Below are 23,830 nucleotides of genomic sequence, written 5' to 3' on the forward strand. Positions count from 1 at the left end.
ACTCCATACACTCCTTCGATATCCTGGCCGGCTTGGCTTGCATGTCCTGGACTGCATTTCGCATTGATGGGCGACAAAATGTTAACAAGCTGTTGAAAAATTGGCAAACAGGCCAACAGGATGCGTAACCAGAGAAAGGACCTCACCACACACACACACACTTATGGCCTGACATAACACCCTTTAGTCTACCCTTCCTCCTGCTGGGCCATCTACCTTTCTTCGTCCACCCTTCTCCGGCCATCTCTTTCACTTTCTCCAATCAGGCCATAAACCAAACGTGTCCTGGTCAAAAGGCCTAGGTAAATTAAGGACTTTGGAGTTAAAGAATTCACTGGAATAAATTTTTTTTAAGGAGTCATAAAGGGCCATAAATATATATATTTTTAAGAAATATCTTTTAAAATTAAATTAAATTAAATATGGCTTGAAAGGAACATGAAAAAGCTTACTCTTTTAATTTAATTTTCTGGGAAAAACAACATTAAAAAATCAAATTAAATCTTTTTTGCTAATTTATTATTAATTTATTAATTCATAAATATTTCCTCAATTTAAATATATTTTAATAAAAGCCCTCATTTACCTTTTTTTAAACATTTTCAACCACTTTTGGTAACCATATTTATGGCTTGTAAAGATCATTTTGTGGTTTCTGGCATATGTTGCCAGTTAGTTTTTTTTTTTTAATATTTTTTTGGGAGTTGCCAGATTTTAACCAGGCCCCCTTCTGTAAGGCCTATCGTGGGCAGTCAACTGGCTGCAACTACTTAACCAGGCTCATAAATTTACACGCCAACCAAACGAGCAAACACGAGGACTTCCCGCCTCCTTTCCCCCACCACCAAAAAAAAGGAAAAAGAAAAGCCCAACTGGAAGAGGGGGAAAGGGTGATGAAAATTGGGTGGAAAAATCCGTTCGGCGGTGGCCGACGATGAGGTGGCACCCCCGTGGCATTGCGTTCCGCAGTTCGTGGCCTCAATGTTGGCCTCAAAATGCAAAACCCCAAAAAGGAGTAAAATGCAAGAGGCGAGCAGGACGACCAGGTCCTTGCACGTGATTGTCAACAAGTTTCGACTGCAACGGCTTGGAAAAATGGGGAATGGCAAGGGGAAGCAATGGGGGGGTGGGGCTGCAGGATACAAGATGGAAAGAAAGAGGAAGAGGCGTTTTTCCTTTTACTTGTTTTTTTTTTTTACAACAAATATATATGCATTTTTATTTATTTTTTGTATTGATTTTTCTTTGTGCCTTTTTTGCATGTGCGCAATATTACGCATACGCCGCGTATGCAACGGAAACCAGCCAACTGACCAAACGCGTCCTGTCCCCCACCGACCCCACCCTCCTCTGTTCGGGCCCCATCCCTCACGCTTAACCCATGTTTGTCGGTCTGCGTTTGTACAGCTGTCAGTGCCTCTCGTCCTGCCTCCCGCCGCTCGCACACCTTGCACGCGTCCTGCCCGCAACTGCAGTGTTCTTCTGGTCGGCACGGGCCGGGCCGGGAGGGAAAAAGATTCATTTATTGTTGTTATTGGTCTCCCAGCTCTGCGATAAAAATTTTTTTTTAAATAAAAGAAAGTCTGGGAAAAAATAAAGGTCTAGACAGAAGTTTATATGCTCTTTCGTAATACTGGTAGGTAATGGAATTGGAGACTCAATTTTTAAAGAAAATCTTAAATATTTATGTAGAAGGTTTTAAGGAAGGGTTTAAGAAAAATATGTAAAAACTTAAATCTTTAAAACTGTCTTAAAACTTTCAGGCTAGTTAGATACAAAACTAAACAAACGGACGGATGAGCGGACAAAATTCTATAGCAGGAAAGACTGATCCTTATGGTTTTACGAACGAGATATACATTTATGGAAATTTTACAAAACAAGTATTGAAAAAACTTAAATTTCATATATTAAATAATAAGAAAGTAACTAAACTAAGATAAAATGAAAGGGTTTTATTGTGAGCTTTAAATATCGAGTATTTTGCTTATAGAAATATAACTTTAAGAAAAGTAATGGAAAATTCGAAGAAAATATCATGAAAAATATAGATACTATACTAGATGCTTCTGTAGAAAATATAGAAGCTATACATACATGTAGTTTATTTAGAAAGGTTATAGGCTATATAGAAACTAACGGAAAGACGGCTATAATATACCATAACCCACATAAAATCATAGAACACCTCCATATCATAACAAACTCCTTTAAAAAACCGACGATACCCTTTCCCAAGCATATAAATAAATAAATATTAAAAAAATCGTTAAAAAAAAGGGAAGAAAAGCACGCATGTTCTCGCATGTTTATTATTTCAGCAACAAATTGGTGAAGGATGAGATATGGTTGCATTGTCCTTTGGTCTTTCGGGAAGTGCAGTCAGGACCCTGGTTTTCACTCTTTTTTTGGTTTTTTTTTGCCTTTCTTTTGACAGGCAAACATACAGCGAGTCTGGGCGAGTGGAGAGGAGCGAGTAGAAAAATAAAATTGACCACCAAACAACTCACCTGCCTCCACACATTTTACCAGACAAAAACCAGAACGAAAAAAATTGAGGGGGCGACAGGACTCCCAGGACTCGCAGGCACACCAAAATAACAAAAAAAAAACGCCCCTCGGGGGGATATGTTTTCTCTGTTTTTGGGCCTTTTGTTGGTGGCAACCACATATTTGGTTGCTGATTTTTGGTTTCGTAATTTTTCCTACCCGCAATGCAACAGCAACACCAAGAACAACAATAACAATAACAACAACAACACCAAAAAATGCCGACACAGGCGCCAATTGTTGTTGCATTTGTTTGTTTCTCATGTTTTTGTTGCTTGTTTTTGTTTGCGTGTGTGTTTGGCGGTTTTTCACCTTCTTTTTGGAATATTTGGGGTTTTTATTTTTGAACTTTATACTTTACTTCCCCCTGGCTTTACTTAAACTTTTATGTTTTTTATATTTTTGGAAAGTTTTTAATTTTTCTTAAATCAAGGAGTAATGATTGGCTAACATCGTGATGGGTTGGGCTTTTCTTTATTGAGAAGAGGTTTGCAAAAGATATTGAAAAAAAATATCAAAAAATAAAATTTATTTATTTAAGCATTTAAAAACCATGAAGATTTCTGGAAGCCTTCGAAAATTATTTTTTTTTAACTGAAAAGGGCTTAAACTATTTTTTCAAAAGAGTACTATAAAATGAATAGAATAAAAAATTACAAATAAATACATTACTTTTCAACATTAATCTTTATAATTTTCAAGAGACGGGGTAGTTTTAAAAAGTATCTAAAAGCTCTCTGAAAGACAGACATATTGTATACAGAAATATGGAGTATTTCATCATATTTTAGTAAAATATTATAAAAATGGCAAACGAAATATAAAAAATTGATATAAAACTAAAGATAATAAAATCAGCTTTATAAAAGATAGTTTGCTAAGTTAATAAAAAACTATCCAGTCATAAGCTTTCTTTGTTTAAAGATTAAGAAACAGAAATTCACCTTAGGTAAGGAGTGCTCCTTATGTTTTGGAAGACTTGCAGGTACTCCATGCTCCTTACCTTAAGGTAAGGTAACCTTCATTCAAAAAATGTTCAAAATTTCACCCAAATCTCCTTCAAAATCGTGTGTCATTTTGCAGTGGATTTGTTCTCGGCCAGTTAATTATTTTCTGGCAAAAACTCAATACATCAATTGCCAATGCAGGTGCAACTCAATCAAAAAAAAAAAAAACAGAAAAGCACAGACACACTGGCACAGATATATACAAGGATAAAGGATATACAGACGTGTTAGATGCTGTCGTTTTCTGGTCGTTCTGGTAGGCAATAAAAATATTTACAACAACAATCATAGCAAAGGCTTTTTGGGTCTACCAATATTATTCCACACAACTTCAAACCCACAAAATGTTGGTTAGTTTTTCGTAATAACTTCAAATCTGCACTTGCCACTTTCTGTCCATGTGTGGGTTGCAGGAATCTGAGGGGAACCTGGGGAGTTGGCCCTAAAATTTGCAACACACAAACACACACAATATACATATATGTATGTATATATAGAAACGCATCTCATGGGCCCTGAAAAATTTCAAATGGCATCGAATTTTGTGTGTTTTCAGGTTCTAGTAGTGATTTTTTTTTTTCTGTTGGTTGGTTTCTGGTTTGCCATTCGGGGTGCAAAATAATTTAACTAAAAATTGCACACAAATATCCCTCACACACACTCACCGCAAAATGTGTGGCAGTGTGCGTGTGTGTGGGTGTGGGTGTGCGTGTGAGGGTCTGTGATTAGGCCAAAATACAGGCCGTAAAATATTTTGTATACATTTGTTGCCGACACACGCAGTGCCCATAATAAAATCAGGCCTCCCAAAAAATTTGCATCATGGGAGCTACCCTAACTAATTTTCCCATCATATATACGTGTATTCCGGGAGCTTCAATTTTCCATTTTAAAGTGAAATCATAAAAGTATTAATTTTTGATAGAGGCAAGTGTTTTAACAATAATTTGGGTCTAGAAATGGGTCAATTGTAAATGGTATTATTTAAGATCAAAATTAAAAAGGTATTGTAATATAATTAACTATATTTAAAGAAGGTTTTACAGAATGCCTTATATTTTTTTGTTGTAACCTTTCTTTTTAAAGGTTATATTTTAAATATTTTTCAAACTACTTGTTAGTAAAATTTTTTTAAGCGTTTTCAATACAATATTTCCAGCTAAAATATGCATAAAGTTTGCAGAGTTATAGAGTTTGAAACAGTGTATGGATGGAAATATAATTAACTTAACATATTTGTCAAATATATGTTCTAGTTTTGTTTCTCATAATATTTACATAATATTAAATATTAACAAATGTTAACATGACTATGACTTAAAGCGTAAATTTTATGTTTTATAAAAAATTATACGAATTTAAATATCACTATTAGAAATTCTGTTCTGTTAAATACAAATCTTTCCTAAATATTTAAAAAAGAACCTCCCTAATAGTCTTTAAAAAATATTAACAAAAACCTCGAAATCAAAGCCGTAACAATATTTTTGACTCAAAAACATAGTAGCCTCGTCTCAATTTGCATTTTGCATTTTGGCGAAAAGGGGGCGGGGCAGCTTGCAGTGAAATTTTGCGAGAACTTCGGCGAGAGAAATTGCAAAAGGAAGCCCCCAGTGAGTTCAACCCTTGCCGGTCATGTGTGAGTGCTTAATTTGCTAATTGAGAGCCTGCAACGGCGCATTACACTAAAGACCATGACGCCAGCAGCGAGTGAGAACTCAAAAGTGAGTGGAGCTCGAAATGGGGAAGCAATAGAGTCACTCATTGGGGGGGATTGTTTGAGATGCAGGTTCCTATAAGAACAGGAGTTTAGGGTCTTCGTTTTCTTAAATTAAAATATATATTAAAGATATAAAAATTATTTTAAGAAGTAGTCTTTATGAGGAAACCCCACAAATTTTATAATAAATATTTAGCCTTAAATTTAACCTTAAACAGCTCTCATATTTGAGTGAGACATACAACTGAGTATTTTTTCAAATGTTTGACTTCAAAGAGTGGTCGTAAAAAACATGTTCTTTTTTAATGGCATCATCAAAGGCGGCACATGAGCGCCAAAGAAGAAGACTCAAAGGCCACCCAACCAGGCATCCATCCCCTACCACTCTACCACCCGCACAAGAGCATATAGAAGCACATATAAATACCACCCCCAACCCCTAAATGTAACGGGATCCAATGGGATTTGTTTAGCCAAGACAACGGAATATCCCAGTCCCCCCTCTCAAAAAAAAAAAGAAAAAAAAAACCATAAAGAGTGAACTCCACTCGAAAATAAGTTTAAGATTCCGACTCAGACGAAAGCTGCTGCTTGCCACTGTGGTTGCCCCATTGGGGCATCAACCAGTGCCCCCAACCTACAATTTTCCCATTCTTCCACCCGGTAACCGCACCCCTTTGTTTTCTGGCTCCTCCTCTTTCAAAAAAATATGACAAAAAAAATGTTTTTCATTATAATTATCTAATTTTTTCTCATTTTAATTTAAATTAATACGAGTTAGCACAATTAAGTGGCTATATTAAGGGGTTATATACAGTTGTGATATATGAACAAATTGATTTTTTTTTTAATGCATATTCTTAAAGTATATTCTATTGGAAATACTCTCACAAAAATTCATAATGATCGGAGCATTAGAACCGAAGCTGTAGCTATTTATAGCGCACTATCTGCATATAAAACTTGAACAAACTTGAAACTTCAAACGCGATTATCTCAGAATCTTTTTTTTGGGAAATTACCTTTGCGGTGGACACGATTACTAAAAAACTACTAATCCGATCAACACCAAATTTTGACCACTTATTTATTATGATATTAGCTAGTCCGTGAACGAGGGATTTTCCATTTTTTTGAAAACTCCTTTTTTAAAGCACAAAAAACGAAAATCTTATACCTTAAAAAAGTACATTTTTTGTTAAAAACGTCGCCATTTTTTTTTTAATCAATATTTTTAAAAATCCCTTGTTCACGGACTAGACAATACAATATACTAACTAAACTTTTTTGAATTTTGGATTTCGGATGAACCGTTTTCGAGAAATCCTGTCCACCGCAAGACACCATCGAAAAAAAACGATTCGGGAATTCGGCTATAACATTTTTGTTATGTAATATTTTTTTATGAAAAAATTTAATAAGGTACCCAGAAACATGTACTAAACAACGTCGGTAAAACATTTTTCATAAATATTTTTTATGGTGTCAAAAAAAAATCGATAAAATTCCATATTCTTGCGCGGTACAACTGTATATAACCCCTTAAGGTGTTTTATGAAAATATTTTAGAGGTTTTGTTAGATAATGAAAAAAAGGTATTTTATTCATAGTTTGTGGATGGAAAGGAAAGTGAAAAATTAAAAGTGAAATGCTAACAAGTGAAGGAATAATGTAAATGAAGTTAAAATATAGGAATTATAGTTAAAGTGTTTATTTAATAATATGGGTATTGAATAATGCATACTTTACAAATTCAGGGTAAAGGTTTCTTTTTTTAAATGTGAGACTGTAATCTAAATTCCTAAATAAATAATTTAAATACTAGTAAAGACATTTTTCATATCACTATATACAAAGAATGCTTATTTTCAAAGATTTTTTTTAAAGGCCTTAGGAAACAATGTTTAGCAGATCTTTCAAATTTTAATTTGGGAATGTTTAATTAAGTAGAATGAATTGATTCAATACTATTGAAACAAAATACTTAAAATTGTAAAAATTTCAAAAGGAAGAAAACGAGTTTTGGAAAATTTTAAGACAATATCCAATAATTTAGCTATTATTACTACAATTTAAGAAAGATTGATAGAAAACAAAATTACACAGAACTGCGCAAATGTGCATTGTTAGCCCTTATTTATGTTTTTAATCCATAAATCTACGTTTTTTTGTACCATAATTCCCTGTGACCCTGCAACACACTTCTGCGTGGACGCTGCGTGGTGCATGCCACACACTTTTTATGGGCAATTTGGTTGAGGAAAGCGAGGCATAAACAATTTTTCAACCTACCGCATCCAGAATCGCCCTCCTGGCGGATGAAGTGCATTTGTTTGCATCAAAATTTAATTGCCATAAAACATAAACAAAACAAACATTGCTCATAATTTTGTGTATTTATAAAGACATAAAAGTCGGAGATCGGCGCAAGGTCGTAAAAAATATATATATAAAGGGAACTTTTTGGGTGGTCCATGGTGTGTATTCTTTTGTGAAATCAAACCAGAAAATTTACCAAAAAAATTCACCAAAAAAAAAAACAACAAACAAAGAATTGTTTCAAAACGACAAACGTAGTCGAACACGAAATGTTGACTGCAGTTGACAAGTGCAATAAAGTGGGCGGGGTATGGGGATGTGTTCTGGGGGGCGTGTCAAATCCTTCACATTGTTGGGGGGCCTTCTCCCGGGAGAGAGAAAGGGCGTGGGTGTTGAGCAATCAACAGCAATTTGCCCAAAGTCCAGACATTCAGGATAATTGGTAGTGTGGGCCCGGGGACTACTGCAGAGAGGTGTAGGTGTGTCCTTCCTTCCTGTGCAAGTCCTTGGATCACATCCGTGTCAAAACAATGTACGCACTAGAAGTCATTTAATTTGTTAAACTCGGTGATTTGGACAAACTGTGAAGTGAGAGGACCTTTTGCTTGGCACCTTTCATACACCACCATATGCCCTTCTCTCTCTGCCCCCACACTAACCGTCTCTTTCGGTGAGTGCCGGCATGTCAATTGGTTTACTAAAAGGGGTCTTATTTGGGGTCAGAGGTTGGTTAGGGGTGTTGGTGGTGGCGTGGCGTGGCGGTAATATGTGATGTTTTCGGGAAGGAGACATGTGCTGTACATTGGTGATAACATTTAAGACTAAGCTACAAAAAATGGTTATTCTTGAGGCTAGTCTTTCTTATCCATTGTAACATAATATATGCCGAGGATAATCCCTTGAAGGTATTCTGTTGGAATTATTATGACCTCTTACACTTAATTTGACTTTTCTCACTTTTATTCAGCTAACTTATGGTCTTTTATTTAATGATTAGTCTTGGACTTCTTCTAGTTAGTATAGGACTTTCCAAGACTTTTCATTAGTCTCGGATTTACCCTCTACATTCTCTCTACGCTATGCGTCACTAGGTTGGCGAAAATAAAATTTTTAAATATTTTTAAAGAGCTATACATTACGGAAAAATAGAGGGAATTTTATACATATGTTTTAAATTTAATACAAGTTTTGAAAATAGCAAAAATCCATAGTACAAGTTACGATTTTGTTTAAACACCTTTTCTTGGTTTTCAGAAGTTAAGACCCTTTTCACAAGATTTTCTGTTTCAACTTCAAAATAGTATCAAAATAAAATGTAGAATTTTAGTTTTAAAATATTGATATATTTAAAAATTATGAAAACTTTGTTTCTTACAAAAATTGCAAGTAAAGTAAACATTTACAAAAATAAAGTAAAGTACTTAATTAAGTGAGCGCAAGTATAAGCTGTTCTCCTTATTGTTCGTTGGCCAGAAATTTAAATAAAATGCATTTAAAGTTATAAATAAAATATAAAATTATTAAATCATAAAATTTAATACTTCCACACCTCTTTATGTTGACTAGTGTTTGTTCTGAAGGTGACATTAAACGGACGGCCAGGACGGAGACTGAGATATCCAGACGGATACGGCTGGCAAGCCTTGCAAGTTGCATGTTGCATGCAGCAGGGGTTGCGTCTGCGGTTGTTGCATTTGCAATTGCAATCTTCAATCTGAAATCTGCAATATGCAATATGTAATGTGCAATGTGCAACGTGCTACATACGTGCAACGGCAGCCCCCTTGCTTTTGGGCATCATTTATGCATTTAAACAATCTAACGCCCCGGGGTGCGATTTCAAAATTTGCCAAGGATACTGGGGGACACTCCCCCCCCCTATTGAAGGAAATGCAAATTATGTTATGTGTCAAGTAACCGGAAAATGCATTTTAATTGCCGCATCAAGAGTAGGTGAGGGGGGCATGGCGTGGCATGGCACCCAAGGTGCTAATAATGCCATTAATGGGCGTTACCTTAAAGCTTCTTAAATCCATTGAGTTTGAGTAAGAAAATAGATTAAAACGATTTGTATTTATCAACTACTACTAAGACTACTGTGTGCATGTGTATAAAAAGTGGGCGGTTGAGTGGATGATATGCTGGGCCTTGTTTTTGGTGAAGGGGGCGTGGCCACATGCATTTCACCGCAAACGAGCCACTCAACGAGTATTTCAAAATAACAGACAGCCGCATTTGGGGCTGACCAGCAAAACCAAATGAAACCAAAACCGAAAGCCGACTTCATCAACAACAACAAACCCAACAACAACAATAAAAAAAGGAAAAACACAATAAAAACAACAAAAGCAATAGTAACATGCAACATGCAGTATGCAGTAGTATGTAGTATGTAGGATGCAGTAAAAGTTGCAAATGCAAATGCAACAGCAGCTGCTCAAAATGCAATTTTTCACTTTACGCACAGAACAGGCCCAGGTCCAGATCCAGATCCGAGGCCCAGATCCCAGGACTAGGCCTCGGCCAAAATCCAATCAAGCCTCAAAAATGTTAAACGCCTCCAAGGGAGAGTGTGGGTGGGTATGTCCTACCATCTAGTCCTTTTTGGTCCTTTACGGTCCTCGAGTCCTCTGGCTTAAAAGCAAAAGCCAAAAGCAAGCTCTGCGGGCACAAGCAAACAAACAAGGACATGGATGGCCAGGATGGATGGCAGGCAGTCCGGCAGGCAGTCAGCCAGCCAGCCAGGCGAGAGCACATCCTGGACCACCCAGGACCTCCTACGTTACCTCAGAGGACACGGAGCAGGCTGCAATCTGGACTTATTACGCCACTTAAAGCTTAAACATAACACACAGACTTGCATTTGCAAATAGAGAGCGAGGACAAGTGACAGGAAGCATGTCCTTAAGGATAATCAAGGCGAAGGTTCTAATACCCTAAGAAAGTTAAAGGGTTAGTGGGAAAGGGGCCGGATAATAATAAATAAATTATTCTATGGAAAAGATTAAAAAAAAAGGGCTAATAGTTTCAAAAGGTATGTATTTTTAAATTCTTGATAGAATTTTAAAATATTTGAGACTTGGCTTAATTGATAAATATTTAAGAACTCTAATGAGTTTAAGGAGGGCTTATAAAAAATCATCATAATATTACTGGTTAATTTTAATAATTTCTATAAAGCTACTCTAAAATAATGCTTAAAATAGCTTCGAATAAGGCCATATTCCACACCCATATTCCAGAGCAATTTGTGTTCTCTGTAGGCTTCTTAAAACTATCTCCCAACAATTATCTACAAAATAATTCCCCAAAAACCCCTAATAAACCTCCAGAAGATCAAAGTTCTTAAGGCACCTTATCACCTTGTGGGGTCCAAAAAATCGATTTTTTTTTTTTGTCTTATCGTGTAGATATATGTTCCAAAAATGTGCTGTAAAAGTTTCAGATCGAAATCTGAAAAATTTCGAAAGTTATAGCCATCATTTTTTACGATATTTGTTCATTTCTTTTTGAAGCCAAAACTTTAAACGCGTTTTTCTCAGAACCATGTTTTTGGACCTTACGTGCAGGATTAAAGACGCTACAATGAACCAATCGTCACCAAATTTTTTTAAAAATGTTCCTTAGGGTTTTTTCTAACAAATGACCCGTGACCAGCCAAAAATATTGGAAATTGTTTATTTAAAAAAATAATCAGTACAGAAAAAAATGCGAAAATTGACATTTTTTTTTCAAAACCTCATAACTTTTGGAATTTTGATTTTTTTTTCATGATAGAGGGTCATTTGATAGATGATACGATACTAATTAAGAATGTGTTCGGTTTTTTTGTTTCAGATCACGGGTTCTCAGCCAATCCTGCACGGGAGCAAAATGCATGCCGCCACCAATGGGCGCCCCCTCCCCCCCCTTTTTGGATTTTTTCAAGTTCAAAATTTGTATTCTTTGAATAAATATATGTTTATATTCTGACGAAAATTTCAGCGCTGTATCTTTAACCGTTTTCTCAAAAAAAATTCCTAAAAAAAGAGCACTTTTTGACCCCACAAGGTGATAAGGTGCCTTAAAGTCCACCGTCAGTAGAGTCCAAACAAAATGCTTGAAATTCAATGAAGCAAACTGAAGGCACCAAAGTGTCTCCCCCAAAAAACACTTTTCCGAAATGATTCCAGTTTACGCACCTCTGTGCGACAATTCACATTACAAATGGTGGTGCATCGAGTGGGAAGGAGGGGGTTGGGTAATGCCCCTTGTGCCACACTGTATCACCAGAACAGCATTCCCATTCTTACCGCTCTTTATGGCCTCAAATGTCGTCACATTGTCGACTCCTCCGCAATCCTCAGTGGCCCGCACTCACTCCGCCGTTGAAAAAAGAAGGTCCTCCGCCACTTTCATTGGCAATGTCCTTGTCACCGTCTCCTCGCCGACTGTCGTTTGTCCTTGTCCTTGTCGGTGTTTGGATTTTCGGGTGGGAGAGTTTGAGTTAAAGCCGGTGTCGTCGTCGTCGTCTCCTCGTCTCCTGGTCGTTTGTCGTTTATCAAATGGCCAAAAACTGCGCCGCCGGCCGTCGGCTAAGTGACAAGCAAAACCGCGAATTGACCAGAGAAAGTCCCAGGCTGGCAGGCATCAAGGCTGCCGGGCCTCTAGGATGCAGCTCTTGGTGCTGCATCTGCAACTCCAACTCCATCTCTAACTCTAACTCCAGTTGCAGGATGCACTTGCAGGAGCAGGACGTGTGCCTGTGTCCTGCTGCACTCGTTATTTATGCTGGCACACTTGCACTTCGAGAAAAAATTTTATTCAAAGAGAACTTTTGTCCAAAAAATGTAATAAATGCATTAAGCGTCAAAATTAGTGTGGCCAAATGTATAAAAAATAATTTGATTGACGCCCAAGCAGTAGAGCCTTAGTATTTAATTCAGAAAAAAATACTGTCAGTTCTAAAAAGTACTATTTTTAAGAAAGAAGTAGAATTGAATTAGTATTCAAGTCCCATGTTTAAAATATTTCTCTCAGTGCACACGCATTGCAAAAAGTGTGCAGCCAGGACCAAGGACTCGCACAAGATGCGTGTCCTCTCAGACTGGGTGTGTGCGTGTGTGGTGTGGCTGTGTGTCTCTTTTTTTTTTTTTTGGTGTGTTTGGTGTTTTTTGGTGTCGAGGGGTGTCGTGTGGACAAGGGTTAAGCAGGGGGCTTCGAGGGGTTAACACACAGGATTGGGCATTGTTTTGGCCGAAAGTTGACCGAAAACTTGGCATTGTTGGTTGCTCGCTTTTCGGTATGGACTTCGGGACGGACCGAAACAGGACAAAAACAGGACCAAACAGTACGCATTGCCAGGACGTATAGCAAGGGCGAGCCGTACAGGAAGGATTGCATTGCAGTGCATTGGATTGCAGCAAGACTGCACTTTTTTTTTTCGTTGTATGTAGTTGCCGTTGTTGGGTATGCTTGTTGAGAGGGTAAGGCGTGTTACTGCATCAATTTATGGTTGAATTTTGGTGTCCTTTTGCTGACCAACGAACGGCTCCTCCTTCTTGCAGGACTCTTGATTTTTGACTCACTCACTTAATGCATCCCATTGTGTGTGTGTGTGTGTTCTCTCTGGGCATGCCGGAAATAAGTTTGCTGCCCACAAATTTAGTTGATTTAGGCATTAAAGTGAACACACACATACGTACTGCGTCCTATGTTCTGAGTCCCAGAATCTGGGATCCTGTGTACCCCTGTCCTGGTTTTTGTGGTGCCCACTTTGAGCACTTATAAACAATGTATGACTTAATTTGTTCTCAGTTAGCAAATGTTGTTAATTTCGGGTCTTACACCCTGGCTGGCTGCCCAGGATGAAAAGATAAATTGATTGCAGGAGCAGCTAATTCTCAAATTTGTAGAAATTAAAATGAGGGGGCTTTAAGGGGATTATGGTCAGCAAAATGGGTATTTATTACTTGGATTGGTTGATTTTATATAGAAAGGGAAATATTTCAAGGAACGCCTTTCTACACGCTTCTCAAATATTTGTATAAGCTACAAGCGCCTCTCTACACGCTTCTCAAAATTGTAAGAAGGATCTCCTTAACAGTCAAGAGCCTCGTTTAATTCTTTACTTAAATCTTAATTTCAGAAACCCAAAATCCACATGACTTTATCCTTTTCACTCGACTCGTTAAATTGGTCAACTAAATGGGGGTTAAAAACTAGAAAATGCCGTAATAACAACTAACTGGAACAGCACCCATCCAATGGCCAAATACTTGGCATTGTTGATGCTGCTGTTCGAAATACCACAGACCGGGGGAACAAAAACCCAAAGTCCAATTAAAATTTAACTACATCAAAGTAGCAACAGCAGTAGCCTTTTTACAGATGAGACGGCGACACCACACGCACACAAACCTCTTTCTCCCTATATATATATGTATATACGATATGGTATAACATTAAACAAGTTTAGTATTTGGGTTTGCCATTTTTTTTGCCTCCAACACAGCAAGAATAAAAAAAAAAAAAGGGATATTTTCCATGGGAGACCAACAGCTGGACACGTCGATGGACCAACATCCAAACTATGGCTGGACAACAAAAAAAAAAAAAAAGCAAATATATGTATAGAAAGCACACCACCCACACAGGACATAAGGGTTGCTCGAAAAAGGACTCTATGAGTATCCATGGCATGTCGAAAATTGCGCAGCTTTACGGCAAATGCCGCAAATTGAAACAATTTACATGTTGTACATGTGTTGGCCGCGAATTGGATCGAGGTGGGGGTATCAGTGCTTCAGTGCTAGGGAGGGGGGTAGGGGGGTTTTTTTCGGCCATCAAAGGGTTAAACTTCCGTGTAACCCGGTCCACTCTGAACTCCGGTCGGGTGTCCTTGTCTATTGATACCCGGGGTCGCCAGTTTTAACAGCAACCATGAATTTTGATTTAGCCTCTCATCCTGGTCTGGCCTCTGCATAGCTGTGGGTCTGGTCAGTCCACCAGTTCACGTCCTAACAAACAAAAAATTGTGGAGGCAAAAAAGAAATTGTATCTCAACTGGGAACTGGCACTGGCACAGGCCCTAGCACTGGCACAGCAATGAGGTGACAAACCGCGCGTGACTCGCTGCAGGATGTTGTTCGGTGGATGTCCTCCTAGTCCTTGTCCATGTCCCGGAACTTTGGGTGACGGCGAGCGCGGATTATGGCGCGTTTGTTGAGCACTTGTCGCTGATTTTTTCGCTGGTCAGTTTTTCCTATAATAGGCCAAGGTATACTCTTTTTAAATATTGGAAAATAATATTTATTTTGGAAAAATGCGATATTCTCTGGAAACTTTTGTATTTTCCTTATGTCATAAAATCTTCTTGAAGTAGCACCTTTCTCCACGCTTCTCAAAAATCTAACCTGGTGTAGGCTTTATAGGTTCAATGTCTTTCTCCCCATTTCTCAAGAAACAAGTTGTAGTTAAGGCTTCTATTTTTTGTATAATATTTTGAGACATAAAAAGAAACCCTTTTTCTAAAATATTCTTCTTAAAGTAGCGCCTTTTTCCACGCTTCTCAAAAAACTAAAATGGCAACAGTTAGCTGAGTTCTGTTAAAAATTCTTTTAAAAAATCTAAAAAAATATTATAGCTACAAAATCTTATAACCTGATCATCCTGTTCATAATAACCAATTCCTTAACATTATTTAAAATTTCCCTTTGGCCTTTTCTCCGTTTTTTTCCCAGCCTTTTTTTTTTGTTTTCCAACTGCCGCTTGGTAATAACCTTTATAAAGTAAATTTACAATAAAAGGCTGGCCAGCGAAATGAAAGAGCAAATGACGTTGCTGCTACCCACCCGTCGGCTATTAAACCATTCCCTCCAGGACATCCCATCTCCTTGTTTGGTCCTGGCTTTTCCGCGCTTTCCCTTGACCATTTCCCCGGGAAATATGAGTGTGAGTGGGAGAACGTGTGTGTGTGTGTGTTGTTCTGTTGTCTGGAATCGCGGCGACACGTTTGGCTTCCGTTGGATTTTTGCCGCGATTTCCTCTTTTGGCATTGTCTCTCTCTTCAGCCCTTCCAGAATTTCCCCCCCTCTTGGAGCCCCACGTTGGACATTTTCCGCCATTTCCCTTTGTGTGTGACAGTCGACGGTTATTTTGTGTGTTCAGTCTTTTATTTTTTTTTTCGGCTGCCCTGCCTGTTTCTTACTTCCCATCGTGTTTTTTGGTATTTTTATTTTAATTTTTTTTTTGTGTTGTGTTGTTTCTTGTTTTTTGTTCTTTGTTGGCCAAAAGTCAACCCATGAGCTGTGGCATTTTTAAGTAATTTTTATCGGCCAGCTGAATTTTCGGGAAAGAGGAACCTGCGGGTTCGGCGATTTTTTTCGGCGAAAATTGGTTTTCTCTTTTTTGGCTTTTTTTTTTGAACCGAAAGCAATATGTGTTATAAAGTGGAAGTTGTTGGGCAATTATTTTACTTTCTAGCGGAATTTAGAGAATTTTTGTTATTATTTTAATTAAGAAAATTTATTGATTGCGGAAATTTCATAAATATTCTCCTAAGCAGAGCCTCTCTCTGCGCTTCTCAAATAATATAGGTAAGTTAGGGTTGTGTCTTTATTAAGAGGTGCAATCTTGTTTATATTTTTGTTTTATAATATTTATTTATGAAATTTATTGTTAACCTGAATATTTAAAAATTTAAGTAAACTAGAGTAGAAGGTTCTCTCACGAAGACCTTTCACCTTTAAACAAAAAAGAAAGCTTTCCCCAAGGTCAGAGTCCATCTGTGGTGTTATTGCAGTTAAGCATCTGCAATTGTAGCCCCTAACCCGTAACCCGTATCCTGTGTCCAATGTTCAGTATCCTGTATCCTTCATCCTGTATATCCTGCAGTCTCTGATTTTTGGGGCAACTGCAACAACACCACCTTTTGCGAATGTCGACAAGTGACAAAATATGCAAGTATCAAACCACAAATTCTCACCCGTGAGTCCACAATCATTTTGACACTGGTTACGGTGACGAGTAGTCCTTTTCGTCCTTTTTCGTCACACACACATACTGAGTAGATTTGTGTTGGCGTTTTTGGGATAGTGTTGCACGGAAATTCATGGAGAGTCACTAGAGAGGCACCAACCAACCAACGACGGGGTCGTCGTTGTGTCGATGAAGTCCTTTGCCGGAAATTGAAAAGTGCAACGCAAATTGCGTTCCGCTGGGAATCCCTGATCCACCGCAGTACCCCCGCCGCCCCCTTTTGGCAAGGGGGGAGGGGTGTGGCAAGTGGGAGACCCTTACCAATTGGAATCCTGGCCGCCGTCTGAAGCCTTCACCCGTCGAGTGGTTGACAATTGATTTGTGTTTATGGTGGCCATCCCAGTGGACAGGCCTTGTGCCCTTCACTCCTTTCTGTTGCATCAGTTGCATTCAGTCTATTGCAGAATAAGCCCCATCCCTTTCTAGGTCTATGTGTCTGTCTTTATCACATTTTTCTGGTGGTTTGGGAGGCTGGAGGGGAATGACATATAATATGACATTTTGAGGCATTGATTTAAAGACTTTTTGCTTTGGTTGTTGGTTAAGTTTATGGTTTAAAGGGGATTTAAGGTTTAAGTTTTATGTTTTTAGAATTTAAGATTTTTAATTTAAGATTTATATACTCTAAGGTTTAGGTAAAATTTTAAGGGTAAGTATGACTTGAATTCTGTGGGAAACCTCAAGAAACCTTTGTCTTTTGGTTCGAACTTCAACTTATTTTTCTTTTTCGTAAGACTAATAATAATTCTTATTTTTTAAATATTTACAGACCTATTTATAGAACCTCTATCGAGGGTCTATCGTAGAATTTTAAATTATTTTCCCAAGAGGTTCTCTAAAATTTCGACAAAATTGTGCGATTAAAAAAAGTCCAGGCTCACGCTCAAGGGCAGCTTGAGCAGTTTGAGCAACAGGAGCACCATCAACAACAACAACAGCAACAGCAACAACAACATCTATTGCATCATCAACAATCACAACAACAACAACAACATCAACAACTGGTGCAACAACAACACTACAACAACAACAACAACCATCCCTATAGCAATCCATACAAAATGCATTTAACAACAACATCCAGCAATTCAACGGCATCCAATGCCAACAACAACAACAACAACAACAACAATAATAATAATACAACAAATAACAACAACAATTCGAGCAGCAACAACAACAGCAGTCAAACAAATGGCTCCAACAACAACAACAACTCGAGCAGTAACAACAACAATAGCAATAACAACAACACCGAACAAAATACACCACCCACACCCGCCCAACTACTCAACGAGGCCTACACCAAAATGACCTCCGATATCCTGGCGGAAAGGACACTGGGCGACTTCCTAACCGAACATCCGGGCGAACTGATCCGCACCAGTAGTCCCCTCTTTGTCTGCACCGTCCTACCGCCCCATTGGCGATCCAATAAAACCCTACCGGTGGCCTTCAAGGTCGTGTCCTTGGGCGATATCATGGACGGGACGATGGTGACGGTACGGGCGGGCAATGATGAAAACTATTGCGCCGAATTGCGAAACTGTACGGCGGTGATGAAGAACCAGGTGGCCAAGTTCAATGATCTGCGATTTGTGGGAAGGAGTGGACGAGGTGAGTTTATTATATTTTTTATTTTAATAAAATTATAATTCATGAATGGGAGATATTATTGAGAGGGTAGATTTTCTAAAAAGAGATCTATCTTATAGATATTTTAGAAAATATCTATCTATATCTAAAAGAATATATATAACTAAAAATGGAATAAACAAACACAGAGATGTTTCCTCGGGCCTAGAATATTCAAAAGTACAGACATGCTTTTCTTAAAGACTTATTGACTTTTTTAACTAAATCCTTTGCAAGAAAACTAAAATTTGAATTAAATTAATTAATTGGAATAAGCTTTATAATAAAGTAAAGACATGCTATTTCATAGACTATTTTATACACGGTGATCCTTTCCAATTAAATTTATCTCAAGAAAGCTTTAATCTAAAATCTTTAATCTAAATTTTTAATCTTAATTCAGATTCTATGTATAAGCGCTATACAATAACAAGTCCATAGTTGTTTCCTGAGACCTAGGTTAAAAAAAAAACTTGTTCCAATATGCTTGTTCATGGATTAAATATAAGTTACTAAGCACAAAGCTTAAAACTAAACCATTAAATAAAAAAAAAAGTTAAGAAAATCTCTCTAAAAAAACATGAAATTAAGCCTCAAGATAAGCTATATGATACCCAGTACCCTTTTCAATTTTTTCACTTAAAGCCCGTTGCTTAAAAACCAAAATTAAAGTTAAGCAAACACAAACTAAACCCAAAAAAGGACAAAGACCTCCTAAAATAATGATTTTAAGCAATATTATACCCAAAACTAAAACCATCCCCTTTATCCCCGTCCCCAAAAGACTCATATTTCTAGTTATCCTTGACAAGGCCAAAAAGGCATATCCTGTCCACAGCCGTTTCCACGTCATCTTCAGTTAATCTGAGCACTTAACCCAAGGACGCAAAAGTTTTTCGTCAAGTGGCGCCTCTTATTGGCCCTTGTTGGCACTTGAAGGACACAGTCCCCCCCCCACCATTATCCTTCCACTCCGCCCATGTTCCATGCACTCGAAACAATTTGTTCAATTATCGCCGCTGAGTGGCAAAACTTTTGCCTTCAGTTTCGACTTTTTTTGTTTTTTTGCTTTTTCGGCAAGCCGGGGTGCCGGAGGTCCTTTTTTTTTTTGGATCCTTTGTAATATATTTTTGAAGGGGGAGCAATTTTTGCATTGCTGTTAACTTTTTTGTCGGTTTTGTGTTCAGTGTTCAGTGTTCAGCGTTTTATTCGGTATTCAGTGTTCTGTTGTCAGTTGTTTTTGGTTTTTGTGTCCTGTGTGTGGGTATTGTGGGTGTGGGTGAGTGTATCCTTTTGTATCCTTTTAACCGCTTGTTAAAAGCTGCACAAATTGTCAGCAGTTCATCAGCGTTGGCCATCATCATCGTCATCATTTTCATTCACCAAAATAGAAGCGGATTCCTTTGGTTTTTTCTCTGATTTTTTTTTTTTTTTTTTAACTCAGTATCCTTGTGTTCTTTTTTTCGTGTGGGGGAGTCCTTGTCTTAAAGTGTTTAATAAACTCTGTAATCAAATGGGGATAAATTAAGTGGAGAATAGAGTCGTTTAATTACAAAGTTTAGGAGCTACTTTTAAAGATCTACTCTTCAACTTAAAAACCCAACACTTTAATTTTAAAAACAATCTTTTCTAGAAATATCTTTTCGAAATAAAATCTCTAATAAACTTTCTACCAATTGTCGCAGGGCCTAACCAAAAAAAGGTGGCCAGAAAGTAAATGGATTTATGGCCTTCATTGCGCATTCCGCTGCTGGCCTAAATGAATGGGAAATTCCCAATTAAGGCGCCGGCCGCGGAGGGGGAAAATGCCGCCGCAGAATGGGAAATTGCGTTGCCGAAAATGTTAAAGTGAAATAGCGAAGGACCCACCCATCGACCCACCATGTACCCACCATCCAGCACGGATAGCCAGATGATAGAGCTGGGATCTGGCAACGTAAGGGACCCCAAAAGGACTGACTGACTGAGGCGGCGGTGGACAGGCATCCATTTGGCATTGGATGCCAAATGATGACAATGAATGAATCCTCGTGGCACATGCCCCCATCCCATCAGACCATCGCATCGTCCTCTGGCAAGGAGGCTGTTGCGAAAAACCGCTTATGTCCTTCGTTCGCTGGTTTGGGGCTTTGGTTTTTGCGGTTCCACCACAGCGGATGCGTAGCCAACGTCCTCGAATGTCCTGCGAATCAGTCCTGACCGGTCCTCGCCTTTTGATTTTCACTTTTTGTGATTTTTTTTTGACAGCCTTTGCTTATTGAATTATGGCTTTTGTGATTGATGGAAGAAAAAAATATCCTCGAAGAAGAAGGACAACAAGTCCTTAAGCTTTAAGAAAGTTTAGTTTGTTTTATTTTAAATTTAAATCTTAAATAATTATTTAAAAATAATCGTTGCTCTGTAGAGTCTTTATTGTCTTTTTTTTAACCCTTCAAGTCACTTTCTTTTGTCACTTTCGGACCTCTAATCTGAGTCCTTTGTCCTGTTTCTTGGCCACACTGTCAAATTATGATAACTGTAAATTGCACAATTGTCTGTAAGCCTGTTGCTCCTGATGGCTCTCCCCCCTTATTTTTTTCGAGCCCCCCCCATGAGAAAAAACAGAGGCAAAGCCAAAAGCAAATTGTGCACAATTTGGCATGACTTGCCCATTTTCCTTTTCCGTTTTTTTTTTCCTTTCTGATTCCAAAGGCCTCGGAACTTTTCCCACAGACAGGCGTGTCCTTTTCACAGGACAAGGTGTCAGTTGCTGGCAGCAAAAGTTGCCTTCGCTTTTTCTTTTCCTTTTCGTTGATTTTTATACACTTTAAGATGGAAGGGTATTAAGATTTTTGCAATAAAGGGGTTTTCTTCTGTCTGTGTGTTCGTCAGTTTGTCCGGAAAATTGTCCTTTATTTTTAGATAGACGATAGATAGATAACTATCTTAGTATTATATTTATTATAGAAACAAACTTTAGAGATAATAGTTTTATCTTAATTTTTGTCCCTGTGTATCCTTTTTGATATTTCTAGTCTAACCTAGACATTATCTTAGTATTTCTATTTATAAAATAATCCTTTTCCTTTTTTTCAAACTCTAAAAAGAGTATTTAACTTTCCACTTTATCCTTTCAGTCTTTTCTCGTTTTTTGTTGATTCCTTTATTTTTTTTCGTGCTCTGCTGCCTTTTCTTGCCTTTTTAACGCCTCGACTTTTGCTAGGCATTTTATCCTTGAAAAGGACTCCCTGACTCTCCGCCAGGAATGGGAGATTGTTGTCCTTTTTGTCGCCGAGTGACTGTTTATCTTTCAAGGCGGCAGTGGCGGTGGCGGATGGGGGGCTCTGTGTGTGTGTGTGAAGAAGGCGTGGCATTTGTCGAGTTCGGTTCAGTTCATTTTGTGGCTGTTTTTTGGGGCCGTATTAAATGGCTTGAGAATTGTGTAAATAAAAACCTCAACCTCGAGGAGGATGGGTCGGTCTGGTGGGTGGTAGAGAGAGTATTCGTCCTCGATTAAGGGTAAGCACTTTTTCCTTGAAGCATTCGCTTATTGATGGATGGGGCTAAAGGTTGAAGGCTGAAGGGTTACGGGTAACGGGAACCGAGGGTTTAGGACTATGAGAGGTGGAGGAGGAGGTGGCATCGCGTAACAGACGGAAACTGGCACCGACCGAGCTGCCACCCATGACTGGCCCATACCCCTTGGTGACCCCTCGACGTCATCATCTGTTGCAAATTGTGTGTGCGTGCATGTGCATGGCACTTTGCTAATTAAAAGTGTAGCCTAACTCTGGGCCAAATAAATCGATGGCCGGGTAATTAAATTGCCTGACAAAGAACCCCTCTCTATGGAGTGAGAGGAACGATGGCAGCAGGGCTACCAGTCGCGGGAGCGGAAAGGGGCGGTAGCTGTGCATTTGTTATTGTAATTAGACGGAAATGGGAAATGGGAGGAACGGAAGCGAAACAAAATGGCGTCACCGGTGGCGATTGGAGCGTAAATCACTCATACGCCCCCATGGACACCGACCGACGGCGGATTTAATGCAACTTTCATCCGTGAAACCAAAAAACGGTTGTAACTTAATTGCACTAGCAATTTTCTAAAATAGCCGGGTCCATTACATACCCACTTTTGCTTTTAATTTTTGTGTTTAATACTAAGGAATAAATTTAAATACTAAGAGAAGTTAAGTACTAAAAATACTAAATAATATCAAGAGCTCTTCTAATTGCTTCTCATAAGGTGTAGCTTATAAATAAAATGATCCAGATATCAGAAAATACCTACAATAAGATAATTGATTAAGAGATACTAAATACTAAACAAAATTCAAGCGCCCTCCTACTCGCTTCTCATAAGGGTGACTTAAATAACCTAAGTTTAGTTTTATTTTTGTAAACTCTATTTAATTCAACATCAAGAATATAGCAAAAATTTTAAACCAAAAAAGTAATGACTCCAAACAAAACCGACTTTATAAAAGTTGACTAATATTTACATAAAACAAAAATATTTGTGGACTTTGAAAGTCATTTTAAAAACAAATTCCAAAACAATATTTGGAAAGGGCCTTTCAATATTTTCGCAAAGCCTTCAATCAATAAAGTGAATACATAAATTTTTACCTTTTGTGGGTAAACATCAACCAGAAATCAACAAAAGAAAACAAATATAAACAAACAGAAAGTAAAGACAAGTCTAAGAAGCCGCAAAATGCTTCTCAAGGCTTTCAAGTTTTTAAAACTTTTTTAAAAGAAAGGCTTTGATTCAAAACAGAGCCAACAAAAAATGTACCATTTTCTGATTCATAATTACCATAAAGCCTTAAATGATATATCGGTGGGAGACACTTCCAGAAATAGAAGGAACCGCCCCCATACTTTCTGTTTTCTTGGTGATTTGCGACACAGCCACAAGTATTGACAGATGCTTTTCTGTTTGTACACACATATCCTTTATATCCTTGTCTTAAGAGTGTATGGGTGTGTGTTTGTATTCATTACCCCCAAATTGATTTATGACGCCTGTGCAACGGTAAATTGCCAGGGATTTGCCAGCCAGGACTTCAGGTTATTTGTCAACAGGATTTGATTTTAAATGTCGCCACACCCATCCATCCACACACTCGGATATGTTTTCGCCTACTCAAGTGTCGATGTTTCCATTTGTACAAGATTCTCAGATTAAGATGAATGCTTTTCCCGGGGATTTTCCAGCTTGGTCTAGGTTTTGGGTTTGGGTTTGAGAGTTTAAGGATTAGCCATCAATTGGGTCAAAGCAGGGTCTTTCAAATATAATTGAAACACGTTTGACGACTTTATAATAACCGAACCTAATGTTTTTTGGAAATTGGTTGGGGTTTTGGGGTTTCTATAAGGGCCAATATTAGTAAACTTATACACCAAAATAAACCAAAATCCTACCTTAAAAATCCTTTTATTGCAAAGCCCATGACTTAAAGTATTAAAGTCTAGAGCCTCCCCCCAAAAACCCATCTATAAAAATCAATTATCAACTGCCAACAGAAAAAAAAAGTAAATAAAATGCCAAACAAAATAAAAATATAAATAAAATAAAATTCTCGAAAAAAAAGTGGCA

General features: G+C 38.0%; 1 protein-coding gene across 2 annotated transcripts in view; it reads left to right on the forward strand.

The window, feature by feature from the left end:
• Positions 1–23,830, forward strand: part of RunxA (Runt related A) — a 38,985-nt gene that overhangs the window by 7,142 nt on the left and 8,013 nt on the right. For both annotated transcript variants that reach the window (XM_017232909.3, XM_017232910.3), the window contains exon 2: positions 17,384–18,231. In XM_017232909.3, coding sequence (XP_017088398.2) covers positions 17,676–18,231 — 556 coding nt within the window. In that variant the 5' untranslated portion in view covers positions 17,384–17,675. The remainder of the gene's footprint in view (positions 1–17,383; positions 18,232–23,830) is intronic.

Source organism: Drosophila bipectinata, chromosome XR (genome assembly GCF_030179905.1).
Source record: "Drosophila bipectinata strain 14024-0381.07 chromosome XR, DbipHiC1v2, whole genome shotgun sequence".
NCBI lineage: Eukaryota > Metazoa > Arthropoda > Insecta > Diptera > Drosophilidae > Drosophila > Drosophila bipectinata.